Genomic DNA, 25737 nt, shown 5'->3' on the forward strand with positions numbered 1-25737 from the left:
AAACAATTTCCCCCCGGGGATTAATAAAGTATTCTGAATCTGAATCTGAATCTGAATATAAAGGCTTACAGTATATACTCTATATAACAGGCTTACTGTATAAATCAAGGTTTACTGTATAACTACTGTATATAGGTTTACTATATATAAGGTTTTACTGTATATATATATGCCATATAAAGGCTTACAGTATATACTCTATATAACAGGCTTACTGTATAAATCAATGTTTACTGTATAACTACTGCATATAAAGTCTTAGTGTATATACTGTATATAGGCTTACTATATACAAGGTTTTACTGTATATTTATACGCTATATAAAGGTTTATAGTATTATATATATATATATATATATATATATATATACTATATAGAGAGATAAACAAAAACAAAAACTCACTCCAAACTAAACTGAATTAATGACAGTACAGTTTTTATTTATTTGGTATTGTTTTTAAATTCATATTTTGGGTATTATAATGGTTTTACATGCCCTTTTTAATCCTGCACTTTGAATTGACGCACTGATGACACTTTACCTTTTTACTGTTATTATGTTACTGTGTCTGACCTGTTTGTCTGTTTTGTGTGGATGAAGCCAAATCACTTAAACTTTAACTTTATTTGTACCCGAAGGTAGATTTGGTATGTGAACCAAATCTACCTTCGGGTACAAATAAAGTTACCTTACCTTACCTTACTCAAAAGATCAGGTTTACTGTATATTTATATGCTATATAAACGTTTATAGTATTATATATACTCTATATAACGGGTTTACTCTATATAAAGGTTTTACTGTATATGCCATATAAAGGTTTACAGTATTATATATATTCTATATAACAAGCTTACTGTATATAAAGGTTTAGTGTATATACTGTATATAGATTTACTATATATAAGGTTTTACTGCATATTTATACACTATATAAAGGTTTACAGAATTATATACTCCATATAACAGGCTTACTGTATATAAAGGTTTACTGTATATAGGCTTGCTATATATACGGTTTTACTGTATGTACTGTGTATACAGTGTATAGGTTTATGGTATACAAAAGTGTATGTACATGTACACACACACACACACACAATTTAAGTTTTCACTGTATATATACTATATGTATAAATGTTTATTGTGTAACAGGTTTTGCTGTATATTAACTCTATATGGTTTACTATATACAGTATATACACTATATAAGGGTATAAGGGTTTACTGTATATGTTTTTATTGTATATATACTGTTTTTTATATATATATGTATATATATATATATATATATGTATGTATAAAGGTTTACTGTGTAAATACTGTTGCTTGTATGAAGGTTTACAGTATTTAAGGTTTTACAGTATATATATATACGTGTTATAAAGGATGACTGTTTATACTGTGACTAGGATGGTTAGTCACAGATGTCAGTGACTAAAGAAGGCTGAGTTATTTACACCATGCAACCATGAGACAAGTGGAACTCTAATGCATGGAAAACAACCAACTCAACAAATAACTTGGCTGAACTGAGGAATACAGAAGTCATATGAAACCTAAGGCAATATCACATGCACACAGCTACACTCTGTCTTCTCTCTTGACTGGCCAAAGGAAAAAAACACTCCTTAAATAACTCCTGCAATAATCAGCGCAGGCTATACTACAGGGGTGCCTTCTTACTAGTATCAGTTCACATCTTCAGTACAAATAAAATATTCAGCTGAACCTGAACAGCACTACAGTGCCACTGTGTCTAAATTCCTGCAGATGGCAGCTTAGCTCAACTAATTTCATGCTGCTGCTATGTAAAACAAATGTTATGTGACAGACCAGCAGTTCCCTGTGTTCCCAAAGGTGTTCAGAACAAAGCTATTTAGGTCACAGTGTTTAAGGGTTTTGATCAGTCAAACATGATCTACCTACACGTGCATATGAAGTAACCTTGCAACACAATAACGACCAAAGACACAAAATGTTATTACAACATTGGATGACTTTAATCCACAACTCTTGTCATATTAAAACACAAGTCTATTTTACACAGCTCAGTTAGCAGCTAAGAAAAAAAACAAACCCCAAAACAAACAATGACATTCACGCAGTGAATTAGGTGGGAAGCCAGAATGTACAAAGCAGAGCTGCATTAAACAGCTGTTAACATCTGGGTCTAACTGGGATCAAACTGTAAACAAGTGAACTACTGAGAGTAAATGATGCAGGTCTTGGTCTACACCTGACGATGTTTTAGTTCAAAGTTGATTTTAAGTACAAGCATGTAGGTTGGATGTAATAAAACCCCTCCTGTCTGCTGATAATTGTCCCTCAAACAGTGCTTTTCAAATGTGTCATCCTGACAACAGGGTGCAGCTTTTCATCCCAAGAAGCAATCCAGATTAACCAGCGGCTCTCGTGGTGGACTGGAATAAAAACAGGCGCTTGGTCCTTCATCACCGAGGTTCTCAACCAGTGGTGTAGGGACCCCCAGGGGTCCTTAAGGGAGTTCCAGTGGGTCCCCATAAAAGTGAAGAAGAGTTTATTTTCTATCTAAACTACTAAAATCTTTTCAGACAGAGGTCCCTGAAGCACAATATTAAATATCAAATATGCGTCAGTGAATATGTGTACCAATCTAGAAGTCCTTGACACGAGAAAGGTTGAGAACCACTGCTCCATCACACCCCACTAAAAACAACTCTTCTACACTTGGTCCTGCAGTCAGGAAACAGGAAAGGTTTGGTTGGTAGAAGCTGTGTCCCACTTCAGAGGCTGCCTGCAGAGGACCAGAGCTACATCACAAGTTCCAATACTTGGCCTCACAGAGACCACCGTTAACAATGCATTCAGGCAGTCCTCGTCAGCTCGTAAAAGTAGACATTTCAGAGTTGTTGTTAGTCCCAATATATCTGTATTACTTCCATTTCTCTGATAATTGAACAAGTTTCTGACTTTACAAGACAAAAATTGACCAGTGCAAAGGATTTTGGGATACTGAGGTCAACAAACAATGCATCAGATGTTTAAAAGAGGCTGTATTTAATTCGGAATTTAAAATGGGACACCCTCCTTTACACATGATAACATTCTCTGTCAGGAAATGTGGACTTCACATGAGGCAGCCTCTGGAGTGGGACACAGCTAGAGGAAATATTATCTAGTGTTTTATGATGAGGATCTCTTGAGCGTAGCTCCGGAGAGACGCTGAGCTTCTTCCCTCGACACTGACGACACATGGACAGCAGTGTTTCCAAACAGAAAGGAGAAGATCACATCAGACAGGTTACACGTCTGATGTTCTGTTCCTGAGTAAATGTAACCTTGGAGTGAGAGAGGGCAGAATTTAAAAAAAGCACAAACTGTGTCATTTCATTGTGGCTCCATGGCTGACTGGAGATCAGTGATAATGTATTTACAGTGGAACAGTCTGGAGGGGGGAAATGCAGAGAGAGATGATCTTGGAACGGAGGAAACAGCAGAGTGCTCTCTCCTCCTCTCCCCTCTCCTCCCAAGGTCTAGAAGAAGTTTTCGGCTCGACATAAAACAAGAGAACAACCAAACACAAAGCTCACTTCACTGACTGTGGGACCACAGCTGGGTTTCATCCAAATGTGCTGATCCCAAGTCAGCAATGAGCTGTTTACTGCTGCGAATTGTAGCTAACCTTGGTAAATTTTAGACCTTGGCAGGACATCAGCATTTTGGAAGGTAGAGTCAGGGGTCAGAGGTCAGACGTAGAAAAGTCGTACCCTGGAGGTACTGACATGGAGGTCATCGTCGTAGAACTTGGTCTCTATGATCACATTACCACTGGAAAACAAAGACACATGGAAACATTAACTGATGCACTGAATTCCACATGTACTGTAGATTATATCAGCATGTTACTGTTGTAAAGGCAAGAATCGACGAAAAATTAAAGGAACATTTCAGCTGATAACAACATGCATCTAATAGGGTAAGGATTTGATGAGTATAGTGCTATCATAACTGTCAGGAATAAAATCTACAGGACTTAAGGGTCAGTTCAATATTTTTCAACCTTGATCCTATCTCCCAATTGTGTGTATCTAAGTGACAAGTGGGAACAAAACTCTTTGGAATGTGTCCAGTATTGAGTGAGACTGCTGCCACTAGCAGCAGTGAAAAAAGCTGCAGTTATCCACTCCAGGCATGTTTGCACTGTCCTGAAGAGATAGAGCTTTTCTGTTAAAAAATAAGATCCTTATTGTTTAACCAGAAACAGAAACAGACTCCATTTAAAATCATTTTAGTGTGTATAGAGCCAGCATATTTACACATCTGGCCAAGTATATTAAGGGTTTATTTCAACAAAACCAGAGTTGGTAACTGTTTGAACAGGACTTTTTTGTGAGTTTTATTTTGTTTGAATGACTTTGAATGACGTGTGTTTCACAATGGTAAAAGTCCTGTTTATTTAAAGGGATACTTCACCGATTTTCAACCAGCTTTGTATCATAACAAAGTGGGTAGTATGTGTAAATGAACTATCATTAACCTCTTCCATCTAATCAGTGCCGAGATATCACTGCTTGCCCCATGACGAAACCACGTCATCCGGCAGAGTTTTGCTGGCTCTCAGGCTGTTGCTTTAACTACAGGCTGTACTGCCGCCATACATGCCACCACCACGGACACAAAGAGTATAGAAGCAGGTCAAGAGACAGACCTGCCCCTCTCTCTGTCAAACTTGCACCAAAATCCACTCAAACAGTAAAACTATGCAGTAGAGATCAAATATATATCAAGATTATGCTACTGTACTGCCTATTTCTCCCCAACACTGTTTTTAGAAACATATTTTAGTGCTGTGTTTAGCTGTAACAGCAAGCGTTTGTGAACAGGAAGTGGGCATCTCCTGCACAGTAAAAACAGAGGCCATATAACGGAGAACTAACGGTAAAACTAGGCAGCGCTGATCAAATACAAACCAAGATTCTGTTACTGAGTTGCCTATTTCTCACCTCCAATGTTTTCAGAAACATGTTTTAGCTTATTGTTTAACTGTAATATAAGACTGTTTCTTACCAGCTGGCCGCCATTGTTTTAAACGGGCATGTTCGCATAACGTCACCCACCAGCAGGAGCATTAATTGGTCTGGTGCAGTGCATTCTGGTAGTGGTAAGTTTTCTTCCTCTTTAGCAAAGGTGTCCTTTTTTCTGTTTTCTTTGGTTCTGTAGCACCAATTTCAAAAGTATTTGTGTCTTTCCACTCCACTGACATCCATTGACATTGACATAGTTTTATTAAAAGGCCATCTTTTCAGCAGTGAAATACTTCTTTAAATGGAGTCTGGTGGGTTTGGGGATGGCGATTCCAGGGTTGTTTTTGGTTAAACAAAAAGGATCTAACTCTTTAACCAAAAGGTATTCCTCTGTATTTCTTTCTCCTTTCCATTATATTATCAGACCCTTATGATTACAATCTGAGCATGTCAGCGGCAAAAGCACTTTTGGTGGATGTCAATTGATGGTGCAAACATGCCCGAATGATTACACTGCAGCCTGTTTGGTGGCAGCCATCTTGCTCAATACTGGACCAATTTCAAAAGCTGTTGTTCCTATTTGTTGCTTAGACACAAGAACATGGGCAAAAGGGTCCAGGTTTAAAAATAGAGAGCTTACTCTTAAATCCCGTAGTTTTCATTCCTGCCAGTTATGATAAAACTATTCTCATCAAGTCAATAAAGAGATCTGAGAACACAGTGATATCACTTAAACTAAATCTGACAGACAAAACTCAAGCAGGCAAATGATCGGACAGGTTGTTTGTCCAGATGATCTAAACTACTTTCAGTTTATGGAATGCTGCACATTATACACAAAGAAACACCATAGCTAGAACAGAAACTCAAAGCTGAAGCAGGAAGTGCGTCAGTATACTGTGACGTGTGGCTGATAATCTCACTGTTCACCTTTGTTTTCTCTTCTCTAAACTGTGGGTTTGTGCCTCTGACCTGTCAGCACGCACTGTGGTGATGTCACTGTGTTTCCAGATCTCAGCTATTAACTTGGTGTATACAATGTTATCATAACTGACAGAAAAGATTGATAAAACTACTAAACTAAGACCAACATTGTGATAAAAAACAATCCCTGCTTACTTGTAAATGTGCACAAGTTTGACTATCTTCCAAATATTATCACAATATCAGATCATTGTAAATCAGGATAAATTGTGGCAAACTGGTACAAAAGGTTTACACTAAACAGCTTATTTATTATTTATGTACACATTTTTACACTTGTATGCTTTCTGTATCACTGTTTGTTGGTTAGATGTAGCTCAGAGTCTCACAACTGTATAGAGTTATACAGAAGAAGTCTACTGCATGTGTCAGCAGATATAAAACATAAAAAAGAGAGATGATGAATAAAGATGATCCGAGTGGAGACTCACGTTAAAACATTAGCTGGCATCATCTGGGACTCTGGAGCTGCTTCTATCAGAGACTGCCATGTGTTGGTGGAGTTGGGGATAACAAAACCAAACTCAAAGAACCATTCTGGACGGAGACACAGACAGAGAGAGTTCAGTGCTGCCTCCTTCACAACATATATATCATTATCAGGAATCCTGTTTATATTGTATGTTAAAGTACCGTAACAGTCTACAGACATTTTCAGACCTGGAAACCTGCAACATAAACATGTTGTGTTGGTGTGTGGTCCCCTGGGGCTCTCTGTAACCTCACCTCTGTACAGCAGGGCCCCAGAGACGGCAGTCCACACACACACACACACACACACACACACACACACACACACACACACACACAAACAGGGAAGTGACAACAGCTAACTGAGCTGTCTGTGAAAGGATCAGAGATGACGCTTAAACGCATTCACAGTGAGGTGGGGCAGAAGGTTGAAGACCTGAGGGTCTTATAAAATAACTGCTGTATCTTATGATACATTTTAGGGGAGCAGGCACATTTTGGTTGCTTTTATTAAACCATTAGTATTTTCATAGTCTTAACCTACGGACTCTAATATGCGCAGGCTGGGTATCGGTTCTGGTACGGTATCTGTATACCTTAAAAGATAGCGACCAAAATAATCCAGTACCAAGTAGTATCAAAACTTCTCCAGTCAAACGATACCTGCATTCGATCCTTTCTGTCCCCAGATCCATAAAAAAAGACTATTTGTGTGGTTTTGCTCAACAGTGTACATTTCATTTCATCATTGGCGGGGACACATATGAAACAAGGGGTTTGGGGATCCTCTGCCAGAAAAATGTAAGCATCAAATGCTTAATTCCCTGCATTCTGGTAAATTTGTATTCACCAATTTGTGCCTTTTCTGCATTCATTTATGTCAATATTTTATTTTGTAAAAACTAAAAGTCTGCTTTCATGTTTTATTAGGTAGGGGACAAATGTACATGTTGTAAATATTTAAAGGGAAAGTGTCCCCTGCCTCCCCCCCTGAAATCTGCACCTATAGTTTTGCTTGCAGCCAATCAACTTACGTTTTTTTCCACTTAATGCGACTTGTGATTGGCCCACTACTGCAGCAGCTACAACCCATATAGTCTGTTTTGCCGTGATGTCGAGCTCAGCATATTTGAAGGAGTTGGCAGTTCAGTGTGCTTAGATGGCACTAAAAAGTTTGAAAGTTTAGTTATACTATACGTCTGTGGCATCTGGTGGGATTTTATGCAACCAAATGCTTCCACTCATGTGATGGGTATTAAATGAAGCAGACAAAAAAAGTATCAAATGAAGTACTCTATTGGTATTGGTATCTCTTTAAGGGTACTGGTGTTGATACTAGTTTGCCATTTTTTTTAAACACAGCCCCCGATATGCTGCTGAATTTAGTGGTGAAGACGTAAAAACACATGCCATATATCAGAAGACATCGCCCCGTAGAACTTCCTGCTTATTGTGGATGTAGAAGCGTCAGTCCATGAATTAACCCTTGATCTAACAATATTTCAGACGTGCAGATTTGGACTAAACATCAATCTGTGCGTGAAGTCATCATGTCTTTAGATTTAGAGAAGGCCTTCAGTAGATTCCAATGGAACCATCTTTTTTCACCAATCTTTGGGGATGCATTAATTTCCAGGGATCACTTTTTATATACGTCTAAATCTTCAATTGAAAGCACAGACTTCAAACTAAGAGTGCACACATTCTTTTCCATGATTGTCTGGCTACGTAACAATGCAAAAATTAGTTTCTTCCACCACTTAGTGAAGAGTTAACTTCCTTACAGCTCTCTCACACTGTAGATTATGATTGTGGCAGGAATTGGACCAAGGCTCATCAGATGCTCATCGTTAGAATATTCTTTAGAGGATCACTGGGGCGAGAGAGAGAACACCTGGACAGGTTGTCAGTCACTCACAGGGCTGACACATAGGGCCTTTCCCAAACCGAGCCCTCTTCACTCACACTCCATCTAAGTTTGTAACTGTTTATGTCTTAAAGGGTAGTTGCATGGAACTTTTGTACGGCGCGTCCTCCATGACAAACACAATAGAGCGTTGTACATGGTCAGTAAGTCGGCATCCCACTTCCACTCCCCACTAGTTGGTTTGGGATGGCACTTAATATCCTTGATCCTCCGCGTGAATACAGAATCGGAGTGGAAGTGGGTAAGGAGAGGGTGTAGGGGATTGTTTGGGAAAGGCCCAAAGGGATCAGTGGAATAGTGTAAAACTGTTGGGATCCATAGTGCCACGAGTGGTCAAAGCTCACAGGGTACCTTTAATTGACTAACGTTCTAGTTCCTGTGCCTTTAAGCAGTTCAGATTACCTTCTAGACACTGTCCTTTGAAGAAAACTTTCTGCTCCAGCCTGAACTTCTCCAGTTTCTCTGAGGAGGAAAAGTTCAGTTCTCTGGACACTGCTTTACACTTCAAGATCTTCTTCGGGACGCGAGCTGGGGAGACAATGAGAAACTAGAATTAACTGAGAGAAGAGCTATCGATTCAAGACCTGCAACTTGTTCGGCTGCAAAATGTGCATAATAGCAAGTGTATAAGAAGCCGGTGACTGTATCACTGCTAGCCCTACTTAAACCCTGAACAAATGCTTCAAGTCCATAAAAAAGAGCATTACCTGCTTCATTAAAAAAACACCAACAATTCACGTAATCTTGTTTTTGAACACTACTTGTACATCAGATAATTTTGTTAATCTATGAGCATGATTATTTCCATCAACAATTTCACTGATGATAAAGTGCTGATGTACATTAAGAGTCTAATGTTCATAGTTACAGTCAGACAGTCGGATTGCACCCAGTTATGGTACCCAGATATGGTGCCCAGTATTAGATGGTACATTACACATCTTTGTAATGAAGTCTAAAGGTCAACGCTAAAGGAAGCAGCCGGACTAATCCAGTTTAACCCGAATATCCAATCCGAAGCATGTGCATGCCCTAAAAGAGTCAACTGCATTGTACAACCATGTACATGCCCTCAGTGTATCCTCTGTGAACTCTTTTAGCCTTTTGCATATTTGCATTTGAGTACATACACACTGTGAAAACTGTGTTAAAACCATAGTTATTATTCTCATTACATTTTGGGGTTATATAAATTACTTGAGTTAACCATACTAATTTCAGCTGTACAGTACACTGTGATGCGTTGGATACAATATCCATTTTGGTTGCTTTCATTAGGTGCACGCTGTCTTGTCATGTTGACCAAAAATTATTCGTAGACTGTTCGAGAATGCTGCCAACCAAGCCAACTGACTGACATAAAAAGCCCCAAAAAACATGTTGTGCCACGATACATAAGATTAACTCATATTGCAGTGGTGCCTGGATAGCGTGACGTGTGTGGTTGTGCTGCTGCCGTGGTCCTGCCAGATGCCTCCTGCTGCTGTCATCATTAGTCATTAGTCATACTTCTACTGTCATTTTACACATATGATTATTGTCACACGTATACTGCCAGTATTCTCTCTCTCTCTCTCTCTCTCTCTCATTGTGTCATACGGATTACTGTTAATTTATTATGCTGATCTGTTCTGTACGACAACTATTGCACGTCTGTCCGTCCTGGAAGAGGGATCCCTCCTCAGTTGCTCTTCCTGAGGTTTCTACCGTTTTTTTTCCCCGTTAAAGGGTTTTTTTGGGGGAGTTTTTCCTTATCCGCTGTGAGGGTTCAAAGGACAGAGGGATGTTGTATGCTGTAAAGCCCTGTGAGGCAAATTGTGATTTGTGATATTGGGCTTTATAAATAAAATTGATTGATTGATTGATTGATATGTGTGTGTATTGTACCTTCATGTTCTACTCCTGGTACGGAGAGGTCCTCGGTTCCCTGCCACAGCACTTTGCCCGTCTCTGCATCTCGAAGATTCATCCAGTTTCTGGCAGGAAAGGGTTAAGTGACAACAACCAAACTAAAGGACAGACTAAATGAAGTGACCTCAAGTATCCGTGAAATATTTTAAATGTCTTTAACGCAATTGAAACTGTCTTTCAACCTCTATTACCACTTGTGTTATCAACCTACAGTATCATTTTAATTTAATAGAAACAAATGTAATATTTCCAATCAGGAAAGCGGCTTTTATTACTTCTATAGAATGGTTCTATTCAGATATTGACCCTTAAAAAAAGGGATACGTAGGGCTGTTTGGGGGAAGCATGGACTAAGCATAGACTGGATAAACACATAGCTGCCTGGTACAGAGGACTGTAGGTAAGTTTTAATAATCAGATCACATTGATTCAGATGGAAGAAGTAAGCAGAGTAAGCAGACGGGTGTTCAGGTTAACAGGGAAATTATAGACAATAGGTTCATTCACAATGAGCTGCCTATGGTAACAATGGCGCAGCTATACAAGTGAGCCTATAATATTTGCAGACATTTGCAGGACAGTCAACTACAATACACTGATATCTGCTAGGCAAAACATATAAACAGCCCCTAATTTTTCCACAACAGGAATTCTATATTTCTTACTGCACTATGAAAAGTTATCAGTGTCTGTTTTGAAGCTAACTAAGATAGATCAGTAACACAACTGACACCATTTACATGTCAAACAAAGTCAATCATTGACACATCAACATGACAGCATACTGTGATGTTGCCGTGTGAGGAGGCTCATCAGTTCACTGATACTCATCAGCTGATGGTTATTGGCAAATTTTAGCAAATAAGGTCAGTTAGCTTGTAGGTTCATGAGTAAAACAAGAGTATGGTTTCCCTTCAGCTATCAAAAGTCACCGTCTACCCCCACCAATCCTGACATAACAGCTCAAGTAAACAGGTAATTTATGGAGCTCATTTTGAGCACTACAGGCCTGGGTTGAAACATACATTCAGTCACTGATGACAGTTGAACTTCCTATCTGGCCATCTGCACAGACCACCGGCAAACAGCTCATCATCTGCTGACATGTATCTAATACAGATGCCTTTTACTGGACCTCTGACTGAGTAACTATTTGGTTATTAACCACAAAATCGCAGATGCACTGTAAACACTAAAAAAAACACAAACACAAAAAACAGCCGTCAAACATGGTGGCAGCAGGACCTCAAATGGGAAGTTCGTGCTCCAAAACGCTCTAATGTGGTTGCATTGAATCAACTGTCTCTCTCTCTGCACTGAGCCTCGACACAACCAGCCATTAAGTTAATTGGGGACCATGCCATCCAATGATTGGTGATTGATCATGCTATATTTAAACGCAAGGTAGGCCTGTTTCTGTGACCTAAGTCTACTGGCACAATAGCGTATTTACTGCTGCTGAAAGATGTTGCAGATCTTGCCCTGAGGAGGGAATGCATCTACTAGGACCGTGTAGATCTATCTACATGGATCAATCTGTGTTTACCAATGCTATTTTGGATCAACTGGCATGAGCTTACAAAGACAAGGGGATTCATCATTATAAGAACACAGGGACAAACAATTCTGCTGTTTAAGAACATGTCATGAACCTGACATAGACTTTAATACAGGTCTTTCTCAAGAACAAATTTAAGAAAAAGTTATAAAGATATTGGGAAATTAGGCCCAGTGGCCTCAAACTTCTAGCAAATATCATATTCTTTAGAAACCTCTATTCAGCCAAAGATGAATGGAAGGAAATATGTCTGGATTCTCAGTAACCTAGGGACAACAGTGTGTGACTGGGAGAGAGGAAGCTGAAGAAGCCTTTGTTTCAATGATGCTGGCTGTTAGCTGTCCCATCAGTCTGTCAGCTGGTCAGCTGTTCCTGACCCCCACATTCACTATAAACACAATACAGCCGTCAATCACAGAGCCACTGCATGTTACAGCGTCTCCACAATCATTTCAGCAGCAGTCAGAAGGGGGATCAATGCATCTGCATCCATCAGAAATCTGCCTCAAAGTGATTAATGTACTTTACACCAAGCAGGGATGCAGCTGCTGTATTAAAGAGTCGAGTAAAGGACTTTATCCTCTATGTGGCCAAATCCGGAGGTGAACTGATATTGATCAGTACTGATGGCAAATCCTCACGATGGCGGTGACAAACTCAGTCGATAAAAAAGCTTTTAAATCAATGACCTTCAGCCATCAGCGAAGGCATCATCCATCAGCCCAACGCTATTAAAGAACCATCTTCACCACCAGCACTGATTTTCCACTCAGCATCCTGTCACACTCGAATACTACTTAGTGTCACACACACTTGACTCCACACCATCTGTGAAGCCCTCCATCCCAACTGCTTCACAACACACAGCTTTTAAAGCTGCCATGTTAGCATACTGTTACACCAGTGAGGAGAACAGAGATGCAGATTACTAAAACACACAGTGTTCTGAAAGGACTCTTTGTTGCATTCAGGGACTCTTCTTAAACTCATATTACTAAGTTTGAAAGCCATATATCCTGTTGGTCTGGATGTTGTAGTGGACATTTTAAAAAGATTCAGGGGAGGACACAGGATATGTTGAAAGAAAGGTTTGTGTCACTATGCATCGATTTAGGAAGGTAGGGTGGGGTGCAGGGGACATGTCCCCAGCAATATTTAGAAAGTAGTGGGACTTTTAGTAATTAAAATTACAGTAAAGACGTTTACACTATACACTGATGCAGAAAAGGCACAGATTGGTGCATGAAAAATCACCAGAGTGCAGAAAATGAAGCATCTGATGCTCAAACTTTTCTAGCGGCGACCCCCCAAACTCCCCGTTTCATGTGTCCCTCTCCAATACTGAAAGGAAGCCTATGTCTGCAATGCCACTGCAATGCTGAACAGCATCTTCACCAATAATAATAATAATAATAATAATAATAATAATAATAATAATTAGGCTCCAGATTTTTTTATTTCATTTTGATGCATCTGTCTTACTTTTTACAAGATTTAGTTTTTCTTCCATCTGCAGTATTGACAGAAAAAAAAATCTAGTCTTACTTCAATACATCTCTAAAATGTCTTGCTTTCATTTTATCTGAAACAATTAAGACCTTTTATGTCTTTAATGAAATGCATTTATTAAAATGTTTTCATAAAGCCTTCAGAATGGGGCAGGTATAAAAGTCCCAAAAATCTGAAACAGCCTGGAGCCATGGATCATAAATGGTGATATTAAACATCATTTATGTTATATTTTCCTCAATAATAAAAGGCTAAACTAGGATTCAATAAACAAAATCTTGATTCCCAAAACCCCTAAAATACTCAACTCCAGTCAAATTTCTTGCAGTTCAGCTAATGTTACGACAATCTCAAATCACTGTCTCCATTAGCTTCACGTGTATGTTATCAAATACCAAATTCTGCTTGTAGTAGTATTCATGAAGCTGCAAACTCTGAAATAATGTATTAGTTAGTAATTAGCGAAGTGCTGAATGACATCTCCAATCCATGTCTATTAGTGTTGTACTTCACTGGCCAGATCCCAGTGACAGCAGAGCTCCACCACCTCCACCATCCCCCACCTCTTCCTCTGGCTTTCTAGTAAAGTGTGCTGACTTGAATGGTCTCTCTAATCCTCTCAAGTCTAACTAAATCCAACCTCCCACATCAAACTCATCATCCTCCACACCTTCCAGAAGAATCCAGGCCACACAGCAATGTCCCTCTCACCCTCCCCCCAGGTCAGGTCGCACCACTCTCATTTTTTAATACATCACTGTCAACAAAAGACAGCACATGCATCATTTTAGCAGGTTGTCAATAATGGCTGTGACGCCATTGAAAGAAGGAAAGGACATCACCAGCATATGCTAATAACTGTCCTTTTCCTTCAATCCCTCTTAAATCACTTCCTCACAAACTAAAGAAACTCTCGTACAGCGATTGATTTTACCTCAAACAACATCATTCGAGAATGTACCTTAGCCTCCCGCAGGGCTGGCTGCAAGTTGTGTGTGTATGTAAATCACGAGGGTGCCAGCACAAATCTGTCAGCACACGCACACACAGACACACACAGACACACATACACACGTTAATGAGCCCCCAGTGAAAAGCTGCTGTCACTGTTTAGTCTGCATTTATTTTTAAAGACATGTTAATGGTTCAAGTATAGGCAGCTTCCTAACCCCAACCTCTGCAACAACAGCCCCAACACACTCCTACTGAACAGATATAGGCTTGCACTTCAGTCAATTCATAATTGAACAACTCAGCAACACTCAGTCTATGAACACAAGTATAACTACAGCAACTTCGGAATATAATCGTCCAATTATTTCAAGGCTTTTTACTTTTGGTTTTCAAACATCAACCATTTCAATACTGTAGAAAAGGGTGTTTTATGCCGCTATACAAATAACAATAAAGCATACCTACTACAGAGCAAACTGAGCCCAGCGCTGCCACACTACACAGACACACACAGTATCCACCTGTCCAAAGGCATCACCTTTAGAGGTATGTGATGGGTCATTATTATTTTATCTCCTGTTAGGGTGCAACAACAAAAAAACTAACCAGTAAATCAGAGTGTGGAGTTCAGAGCCAGATAAGGGACCTGTTTCACCAGGAAGTTTTACAGGGCATCATCATCATCACAACTGTGCACATCATTACTGTGCACTCTGCTTATCTGGAAACTGGAAAAGAGGTCATACTGAAGTTACATGTTGTTTGCAAAAGACTGGAGTCATATGCTCTGCTGATACAACATGTTTTTGAGTCGTATGTATTTATCGAGAATTCAGATGCTGCTCAGCTGACAGGCAGTCTACGTTTCTTAGACAATCAGATCTTGCTCTTGAGAGAACTATATAAAAAATGCATTTCTGCCTCCCTCATCAGAGACCTGCTTTCTCCCCTTCTGACCTGTGTTTGGCTGTAATTTCTGTCTCTCTTATTGTGCAAATGTTAGACAGAAACTTAGTGAACCTGCCTCTTGGAGCAGGCAGCGGGTGAAGTCTGTACACAACACAATATATACAGTATAAAACACAAATATAAAACTACCAATATCTTAGTCTGACTCAATGGGAATGGCAAAGTCAGACTGGTATCCTATGGTTCAAGTCTTGCATTCTGATTCATCCTTTTTAAAAAAAAAAAAGCGACGTGCTAATAGGGGAAAACTTTGCTTCAAACTATGTTAAGGTTAATCAGCAGCCCTCTGATTGACTAATAACCGACTACGACAGGTGCGACTGCTTGTGTGAGCATCTTAGTTTATGCTCTGCTGTTGAGAAATGCTAACCAGCAAAGTCAGAGATTTTCACAGCTAAACGGTCTGCTACCTTTGCTGTGTTTTGTATTCCTATTCATGCTCTTCATAAGGATTTTGGTATGGCAGCAATGTTGCCTTTACAGTCTAGAAAAGAACGAAAATGATGTGCTGTTTGGTCTCTGCGTTGGCTTTAACAGAGCACTATGGACAGAAGGTAGTAAATCCCTGCTCCACTAAATCATGGATTTAGGCATTACCACACTGCAAGAGTCCTGATCTTCCTTGGAAACATGCACAAAGTCACACCTCCTTCCTCTCTATAGACTGGGATAGGTGTTATATAATAAGGGGGACACCTTATCTATACATTGAAATAACTAAACTAAGTTAAGTTGTATGGCTGGAGAGCATTAGGTCTGCGCTGCAGTAAAGCATAGCATGCTGCAGTGCTCTGCTGCTTATTCTAGAAGGTATTACTGGAGCTAATTCGGTCCTACATCGTCACATGAAGACACAGTCCGGTCAGTAATATGGAGAGCATCGATTTGCCATGTTGACTCCACACACACACACACACACACACACACACACACACACACACACACACACACACACACACACACTAACCTCCTAAAGACAAAGCTACAGTTTGCTTTTGTTGAAAAAAAAAGAAAAAAAACACTTAAAAAGTTTTAACCTGGGATTTACTGTGGTACACAAATTAATGGGCCTCCATACAATCATTCCTAACACAACAAACTAACTTTTAACAGACCATAGTAACTTCAAAGAATGTTGTTGATGAGCCACGCTCTTTCAAATGCTTTTTGCCTTGGCATTATATTTTCCAGCAAAGGTTCTAGTTTATGCAGTGGACTGAAACCTTAACTGATGTAAAATACAATGTTATGGAGTGATGAAGGTCAGCCTACACTCTGTATCATTGTCCTGCTTTTCTGTTCAGCTCATGTGGATCAGCTTAAATACTCCAAAACGGATGCGGACATGCTTCTGTTTATACTATATTAGGTGTCTGCACACGCTAACATGATCATGTTTGTCACCACATATGGTTTGCGTATTCATAAACTTTGGACTTGGACAGATGATCAAAACATATGTCACGCAGACCCTTTGTGGATCCATGCAGCCATGCAGATGTGAAAAGTATAATTTTGGCTGAAATGTGTTCAAGGTGTGGAACCTAGGTTCTCAAGGCCATTGATTCACTGACAGGTAGGATTCTGCTGCTAACTCTGACAGTATACACTAAACACCACTGAGAGGATTTGTTGCTCCAAACTTAATTTAGGAAATCTTGGCAGTAAATTCTGCTGTTATGTTTTGGGTTGCATGCACCTAATTTTTTTGCAGAGAGAGAGGAAAGGCCCAGTCACTCCCTCACACCTCACAAAAAATATACTGATGACTAAGTAAGAAATAAGTTGCCCAAAAAGTGGCATCGGCCTACACCTTTTATTTATTCATTCAAATTTTAGCTGAGTAGCTGCTATTGAGCTGGCAGCTTGTGTTTGGAAACCCATGACTAACACTGTGAGAATACATGTTTGTTCATATCATCTGATCTGACAAATAAACAACCTTTGAAAAGTAAATCTATAATTTTATAACAACACAACACATTTCTGTGTGTGCTTCTGAATGAAACAAAGAAACACTCACTTATCCTGAATAGAGAATAAAATTGTTGGACAAAGTTTAAGTGCATACACAATTTAGGTATACTGCAGATCAGGGTTGTCAAACATACAGCCCGGGGGCCAGAACTGGCCTGCAAAAGGGTACAATCCGGCCCACTGGATAACATTGCACACTTAATAGGGATGCACTTGTGAAGGGTAAGAGGTGCCAAGTTTCAGGAGCAAGTTAAACACTGAGTAGCTTCGTTCATGTAAAATGCTTCTTCAGGGGCTTTTCCACCCCGACCAGAATACAGTTATTTTCGTTCACTTTAGTTTGGTGTGATGATGTTGTATAGAAAAATGCTCATGTAATGACAGCAAGTAGACACCACAGGCTGTTTGTCATCTGTTATGTAAATGGATTAGTGCTTTTAAAAATGTACTTCTTCAAACAAAAAAAAAAAGGGAAAAATTTGGAGGTGTTTATTATTTATAGGACATTATGCAATGGTTTTACTGGTCCTGCCCACCTGCAATCAAATCGGATTGTATGCAGCCTGTGAGCTGAGTGAGCTAAAATGAGTTTGACACCCCTGCTGGAGATGATCTTAGCATACACAAGGAATTGTGAGTCAAACACAACCAGACAAAAGACAAGGTACTACAACCACGTCTTGTACTACAATAATAAAAACAGTAAAGGGGAAGAATATCAGCAATAAACAGCATAGTAAAAACAAGTGCCAGAGCGCCCTGGACACAAACTATAGCCTGTAAATACAACACCTCAGGCTTGATTCCAGCCGGGACCTTTGTTATAGGTCATTCCCCACTTTGTTTCTTCCCATGTTTTCTCTTTGCATCTCCTCAATATAGTCTACAAAAAAGGCACATGCTTAAATGTATTAAAAAGTGCCTATTGCCCTTGTTTTCAAAGTCTTGAAACAAGTGACTCTGCTCAAATTGGCTGCAGTCTGATGCTCCATCAGTAAGACAAGGTCTTACAACACTGTTGTAAAATTGTAGTAAGTAATATTAAGTACGAGTGGCTTTTGGGGAAAGGGATAATACATTCAAAATAAAGTGGTATGACTATAAACAGTGCAGCTTCATGCTTGAAATGGACTGAGTGGTAATGAGGTTCAGCATCACTTCCATACATGACAGGGACCCACCTGGGTTTGACAACTTCCCATAGTCCTGTCTAATGTTAGCTATCATGCAGCAAACAATCTATATATTTGACGCCAGCAACATTTCAGCTAAGAGCTTAAGTTACTGGTAAGTTAGTCAGTGAAAGTTTGACCAAGCTTTATCAGTATCCATCCCCTGCGCCAGGCTGAACACCGTCTCCATCGCATGTCACCTCTGCTTCAGTGTTCAGGGCATTTAACGGTACAGCGCACTGAGCAGTTAGCCGGGCTATTAGCCACAGCTCAAGGCCAGTCACTTTAGCTGGCGGGCCGTCATTCAGACGTGAACTAGCTGCTTCTTAACTACAAGAACATTTACATTTTGTCACATCATATAAAGACAAATATCGGCTGTGTAGCTGGCGTTATGAAACGAGAGGTGACAGTCACAGGTTAGCCCCAGCAGCTAGCAGCTTACTCTACCACCAGTCACGAGATGTTACTAACGTTACCATTTTGCTAACGTTAGATAACGCTTTCTATTTGTAATTAACAGGAAAGACATTACGCATATTGCTACATGCCTAACCTTCGCAGAGCAGCGGCAGAAAGGATACAGTTTGAAGCCCTTCAAAATTTCCTTGGCCCTGTCTTCGTCTGAAGACATTTCTGAAATCGTCTGTTTTCGTTCCTTACTGAAAATCCAGGATCCCCTGAAACCACAGAGCTGCTGCTGGTGTTAGCTTCAGTTAGCTAACCACTGTGCCGGCTAATGTTCGCCTGAAAACAGCATAAACTACGTGTGCTTAACTCTGTATTGTTGGACTGCAGGTTAAATCTGATCCGATAATGCAATCAGCTAAATATACCCAGCTAACTGACAGACAGCTAGCCTAGCCAGTGAAAGGCGCAGGGTAGCTCCTAACAGCCAATCACAGTCCGGGAATGGGAAGTGTGGGCGGGACTACACGGGATAGAGACGCGTCACCAGGGGCAACGCCGCGCACACTGCGAAGACTGATTGGGGCCACACGGCGACACGATCCGTGCGTGTACCGTACCACTTTTACATCTCATTTAATATGTTCACATGAATACTACACTAGACTTAAAATATTACACTCCAGGGAAAAAACTTAAGTGATTTAAAACTGATAATTTCAATAAAAGAAAATATGGGATGAAAGTTAATATGACGTATAAAACCACAAAGATTACTGGTGAAATATCATTGTATTGTTACTACTATTACAAATAATAATAATAATAATAATAATAATAATAATAACAATAATAATGATAATGATAATATACTAACAGTTGCAGTCATGTATCTTTATTGTTTTAAAAAATAAATATTCCTGTATGAACACATGGGTGGTTCCTACAGGATGAACACATCTATTTTTTGACCACAAACATTTGAGGTTCAATGCCTTTATGTTTTAGTTTTACAACACAGTGAATGCAGGGAGCCAGATGCTGTAAACATTTGGGGCAGCCATGTGAGCTCTTTTTCAAACCATTTCTCATAACAGAATGCCTAAAAATCTGCACAACAATTGAGAAAAACATGATAGTCACCAAGGGAAAAAACATCCTGTGGAGCCTACATCCTAGTTTGTTTCCAGTTGTTCTCCAACTGTCTCCATCATTCTGAAACCATAATGACTAATGCTCACTCCTGCCACCTATGAAAATACAACATTTTTCTGATGTTACTAATTTTAAGTTACATAACAGGTAGAGTAAGGATTTGGCAGAAACAGCACTTCTAATCTTGAAACCTATTTTTGTCATACTATGCTGGAGTTAAGTTCACAGAATGAATGTTTAGCAGACAAATCTGCTACATTTAATTCCATACCTGATTGCAAATATGGGATCTTCAAAAATACAAAGTCAGTGTGCTCTTCAACACTCTGAATATCTACTGAATGATACTGAATATTAGACCAACAGAAAACCAATTACTCAATCACATTAGATTTCTTCAATGAGCATAGCTGTGGGTCTGGAGCCTCACTTTATTAGGGTTTATCTGTATTTATTTTTTGTCTATCGCAGTTTGATAGCTGATTTCTTCAATATTTAATGTCTACAATGAAGAATCATCCCTACAGATGACCAAGATAATTGCATGTTCCTGACCTCAAGATAGGAAGGGGAACTTTCAGTCTTTACTGAGGCAAAAACCAACCGCACACCATAATTAACACAATTATGTCATTTTCCCACCGGGCTGTTTTTGAAGGAGTGATCTGGATAGTCAGTGCTGTAATTTTTACAAAGTTCAAAGTTATTTGTCTAAAAAACCTAAACATTTCAGTAGCATTGTTTTGAATTAATCCCTCCAGTGTCTAACGGACAGTAGTCAGTCTTTATGGCAGCTTGTGTGTGTTGATGGAGGCCAAAGTTTGAATTGGACCCAGAAGTTAGATGTTTAATGATTTAATAACTCAACTGAGCAGATTGCACACAGCAGATTGAGCTTCTTTTTGTACAAACATTTCTGGGAGGCAGAGATGCTCACAGAGCAGATTTAATATTCACCAAACTCAGTTTTGATGGGCAAAGCTGGGGACTACAGTTTATGATGTCACTTACTGGCTAATATGAATGTCAAAGAAAAGAAGTCAAGCTGATATTAAAAATAATGGTACCATGATTAAGTCATTCATTCAACATCTACATGTAAATATGATTAGTCTAATGAAAGGTCAGCAAGATAGCATGCCCATTCTCAAAACATGTATTTAAACACCAATTTTAATGAGTCATATTTAAATGTGTCAACAGTAGTAATGTGATTGTGTTGTCCATGTTCCATATACAAAGTTTCCACACTGTAATTTCTGTAACACCACCTGTGAACTGCAGTGTGCTTTATTGGTATTCTGACAACATAGAACAGAGCTGAAGTGGAACTCTTTACATCAGGGATCAACGCATGTGCTGAACATGAACCATCAGAAGAACCAGATCTGATAACTGCTAACAAAAGCAAAGCAGATGACAAATGGACCACCAGTCTGTATTCTGTAGTTTAGCAAATGTTTATTGAGTGACATATTAGTCCTTCTTGGCGGCAGCTTTCCTCATGGCAGCCAGCACGTTGCTCAGCTCCTCTCTCTTTCTCTTGGCGCGAATGTGAGTGCCAATCTGTGGAGGAAACAGCAACATTAGACTGATCCAACATTGCTAAACCCCACTACTCACAGGACAGATTCAGAGTGAGGCTGCACCCTTTCGTCTTATACAGTGCAACGAGCTGGTGCCTCACTGCTTCTGTACGGGCCTGATCAAATATACATACTGTCCATTAGATTTGTAAAGCTGTGTGTTAATGTTGCGATATTAAGATCAATCACTGAACATCTGTTTAACTCCAACAGAGAAGAAATTGATGGGAAAATGCTGTTGTGGCTGTTCAGTGGGTGTCATGCTCCTTAAAGCATCCTGACATAACAAATGCAAACTCACCCTCTTCTTGATAAACTTGAGGGCTCTCTTGTCCTTAGACACCTTCAGCAGCTCCATGGCTCGCCTCTCATATGGGGCGAAACCGCACACTTCACGGATCATGTCGCGAACAAACTTGCTGTGTTTGGTGAGACGCTGCAGAGGAAACACAAGGTGTACAAAGACAAAGCTTTTAAAACATGATCTGCTTTATCTGAACTGTGTGATCACTTTTAAACTCTTCATGGCAGAAATTCTGGATCATAGAGATGGACATTGTTATGCATCACATCTTCAGCAGCAAATCTACAGCATGTTACCACTGAAAAAATATTCAAGTCTTATGACAATGTGATAATCACATGCCTGTAAAAAAATAAAAATAAAAAAAGAGAGGGGTGCTATGAGGTTTGTAAACCACCAGATGTCACTGTGCTTGCAGAGTTTAAAGCCCTAAAGCTTCACAAGGCTTCATCTGCTCATCACCAACAGATCTTTAATAGCACAAATCACATTCATACATTGTAAATATACATAATCTTTTCAAGGCTGAGTACTTTCTTAAAACGACTGGTCATAGTAGTTGTTTGTAAACTTAACAGCAGGAGGAGGTGCATTTGTTGGCAACCAGTTTTCAACAGAGGATTAACATTCCGTCAGCAGGTTTGAGTGTATGTGGGATTAGGTTTGGGCGGCTACTAAAAATTATTTTGATTATAATTTCATGTTAGTTATTTTTCTTTTTTGACTGATTAATCCTCCGGGGCTGAAATGTTCTTCAGAAAACCTCATCACATCAGCCAAGGCTGACAGATTCAAATGCACTGTCCAACCAACAGTCTGAAACCCGACAGCATTTTGTTTGATATCACAGAAGATAACCAGCAAATATTCACATCAGAAGCTGAAACCTGAAATTTTTGCTATTTTGCTGACATGATTTAAACAAATAATTACTTAAATAGTGAATCGACTAATCATTTCAGCTGTAAATTGTTTCATTTAAGAATTTGTTATCCAGTGCAACAGTGTGGCTCATTGTGTTTGTAGTAGTTTTGTGGAGCTCTATGGCACAGAAGAAAAACATATCAGGTTCATAATAACAATTTCTCAGTTTTAGTCTTTTCAAAGGATTTGTTGATGGAAAATATTAATATCACCCGACCTCTCTGCAGGCTGCAAACTGTTTCTATGGTGCGTACTTCAATTATCTGATGTTAAAGCTGTGAACCATTCAATGTAAAGCCATTAGGGCTGTCAAACGATTAAGTTTTAAAATAACGATTAATCGCATCTTTATGATTCCAATATTTTGCTATTTTGCTTTTCAAAACAGTTTTGAAGTCCATATTAACAAGGTCGAACAACTTTCACCAGAGTGTCTTAACTGAGAATCAAATGAATGCAAAGAAATTTACTGTCTTAACTTTAACATTTGTTTCTTTCAAATTGGCGCCACTCTGCTACAACAGTCTGGTCTTAAAACCATGACTTAGAGATAGGAGAAGCCCTCAAGGTGCTTATTCTGTGAAATACAGTGTTGTTTTCTTCGGTACGCCAAACCATTAAAACACAGGAGTGCAATGTCCAATCAGTGTCAATATGATTTGCAGTTACAAGATCATTTCGATTACTAACTGACGTCCAATGATCCCAAGTTGACGGGAAAACATTTGCACTTCTCATGAGTTCCAGTATAGTTATATTCTCTGATTCATACAGGTACAGTTTGTGTGAAACTACTGTTCCCCACGACAGGAAGGCATATGACCGGTCACAACGTGCCAACCAGAGGACGCCCCTTAGACCTGAGTCTATCACGATGGTCTGCAGTCAGTGGCCACTCATTTAGCAAACGCTGTAGTTCATTTCTTCGATTTGGTTTCATCCACGTCTGTGGCGATTTGCACACTCCAAAATAGTGCTTTGCCAGCTTTGGTGATGTGGTTGCCCGCTGACATCAGTCTGACTGCACCTGTGTGTTTAGCTCACAGGTGGCAGCTCAAACTCAAAGTACTTAGGTGATATTTTAATTCGGATTAGTACAAGGTGCATATTACTTCTGACTTGTTAACTGAGCCATCTGGGGGTTTTATAAAGTGAAATGACCCATTCAAAAGCAAAGTGGTTTCCATCACTGAGGCAGGAGACTGCTGCGGCAAGTTGACTACAGTGCATCGGAGAGACAAAATAGCAGCCCCGGATTAACACGATTGCAAAAGAAAGTGTTGTGTTTAGGCCTTAATTGCACTGCGATTACATGTTCACGCTGCTATAATCAAACACTGATCACTTTAAAGTTGATTTCAGTTTCACACATCTGCACCCAAACTACAAAACACTAGTGGAATGACAAGGTGTAATGTGTAGTTGCAATAAACATCTGTTTACCAACTCCTCTCAAATCCGCTCACTACAATAATGAAATAAAAACGGTATGACCAGGACTGACAACTAGAGTCACTCAACAGCAGATACTCACCCCACGTCGGCGGCTGTGTTTGGGAGCAGTCACATTTTTGGTAACTGGATGGCCTTTGTTAAGGCCCACAGCCATAGGGTAGCGTATAGCCATGTCTGCAGAAGAAGACACACAAACATCAGTTACACACAAACAACAGTCTTACATGAGCTGCTTGGGGACATCACATCCCATGTCAAGCTATCACACACTGTAGTAGTAGCACCCAACAGCACCCACATTTCCAACTGTCAACAACAGTACACTATTGATAGCAGAACAGAGCAGGTTTAACTTCAGTTGAAAAGTCCTCAATACACTGAAATAGGGCATTACTTTTCATTCGACTACCTCAATGTGTGGGTTACTCAGTAGTATACAGTAGTGATACAGTAGCAAGTGTAACGTTATAGCTTTCACACATGTACAAGATCAATTTCTATACAGTTTATCCGACAGAGGCCTGCCAACATACGAACAGGCTTCGTACTAACAGTCTGTGTCTGTGTACAGCACGTATCACGACTGTAACTCAGATAAAACACTGTCAGTTGTGAGGAATAATTAGCTGCAGCATAGCCCTGAACACAGAAACATGGATGCCGCTTAGTGTCTGAGGCGGCTTCAACTTTTCGTCCGTTTTACATGTTATCGTGCGACAATACTGGAGACAGACGTTAGGTGAAGTCTGTAGTCTGATATAGTTTCATTTTATTCGGTAAAAATGGACGGATGGCGGAGATTATGCGTGGCTTTTAGTTCATAGTTGTCAACACTAAAGTCTTACCTGCTGTCTATGATGGCGGTCAAGCCGGAAGGACTGCCGGATGAGCGAGGCGGGGTAATGAGAGGTTTGACCCGGAAAACGACTTTGAGTCGTCGGCAGAGAGGCGCCCCTACCGGCCTGGAGGAGGTACTGTTTCAGTTTAGTTTATTTTGGTCATTTTGCAACCTTGAAATCTCAAATGCACTGGAAGATAGACAATAAATAAACATTAAGTTAATGCTTTTCTAGCAAAAAAGACAAGAAAAGAAAAGGTTAAAAGAAACAAACAAAACAAAACGAGGTTTCTTCCCAATTTCCTTCTGGCCTCAGGATTTTGGGGAGTTTTTTCTTGTCTTCGTAGAGAGCTCAGGCTGGGTCAGGAGCTGCTGCTCATATGGGCCTATAAAACCCAATTAGCAATGCATGATGTAGGCTAAATGTAATACTGAGCCATTCAAATAAACTTTAATTCAATTTAAATCCAGTGAATTCACCTTGTCTTTAGACCACAGAACATCATCATACCCTCTTTCTGATTGCATTTCGAGTTAAGTAATGGTTTGAATCTACCTCCAGGCTTTTGTCTCCATTAAGGTGACAAGATGCACAATAAGTAATAGTGACAGCAGAGAACTGAAAAA

General features: G+C 39.7%; 2 protein-coding genes across 2 annotated transcripts; both read right to left on the reverse strand.

Annotated features, from left to right (window-relative positions):
* Positions 1–1981: 1981 nt before the first annotated feature.
* On the reverse strand, positions 1982–19281 carry pde6d (phosphodiesterase 6D, cGMP-specific, rod, delta). The gene is made up of 5 exons (XM_050054537.1): positions 19025–19281; positions 10278–10366; positions 8793–8918; positions 6424–6529; positions 1982–3812 (listed from the first exon to the last, which is right to left on the reverse strand). Exons 1-5 carry the CDS (start codon positions 19072–19074, stop codon positions 3731–3733), a joined length of 453 nt encoding a protein of 150 aa, XP_049910494.1. The 5' UTR covers positions 19075–19281; the 3' UTR covers positions 1982–3730.
* Positions 19282–21444: 2163 nt separating this feature from the next.
* Positions 21445–25247, reverse strand: rpl36 (ribosomal protein L36). The gene is made up of 4 exons (XM_050054538.1): positions 25118–25247; positions 24352–24446; positions 21891–22025; positions 21445–21569 (listed from the first exon to the last, which is right to left on the reverse strand). The coding sequence occupies exons 2-4, from the start codon at positions 24442–24444 to the stop codon at positions 21480–21482; spliced, it is 318 nt and encodes a 105-aa protein (XP_049910495.1). The 5' UTR covers positions 24445–24446; positions 25118–25247; the 3' UTR covers positions 21445–21479.
* Between the last annotated feature and the right edge of the window lie 490 nt (positions 25248–25737).

Source organism: Epinephelus moara, chromosome 10, assembly GCF_006386435.1.
Source record: "Epinephelus moara isolate mb chromosome 10, YSFRI_EMoa_1.0, whole genome shotgun sequence".
Taxonomy (NCBI): domain Eukaryota; kingdom Metazoa; phylum Chordata; class Actinopteri; order Perciformes; family Serranidae; genus Epinephelus; species Epinephelus moara.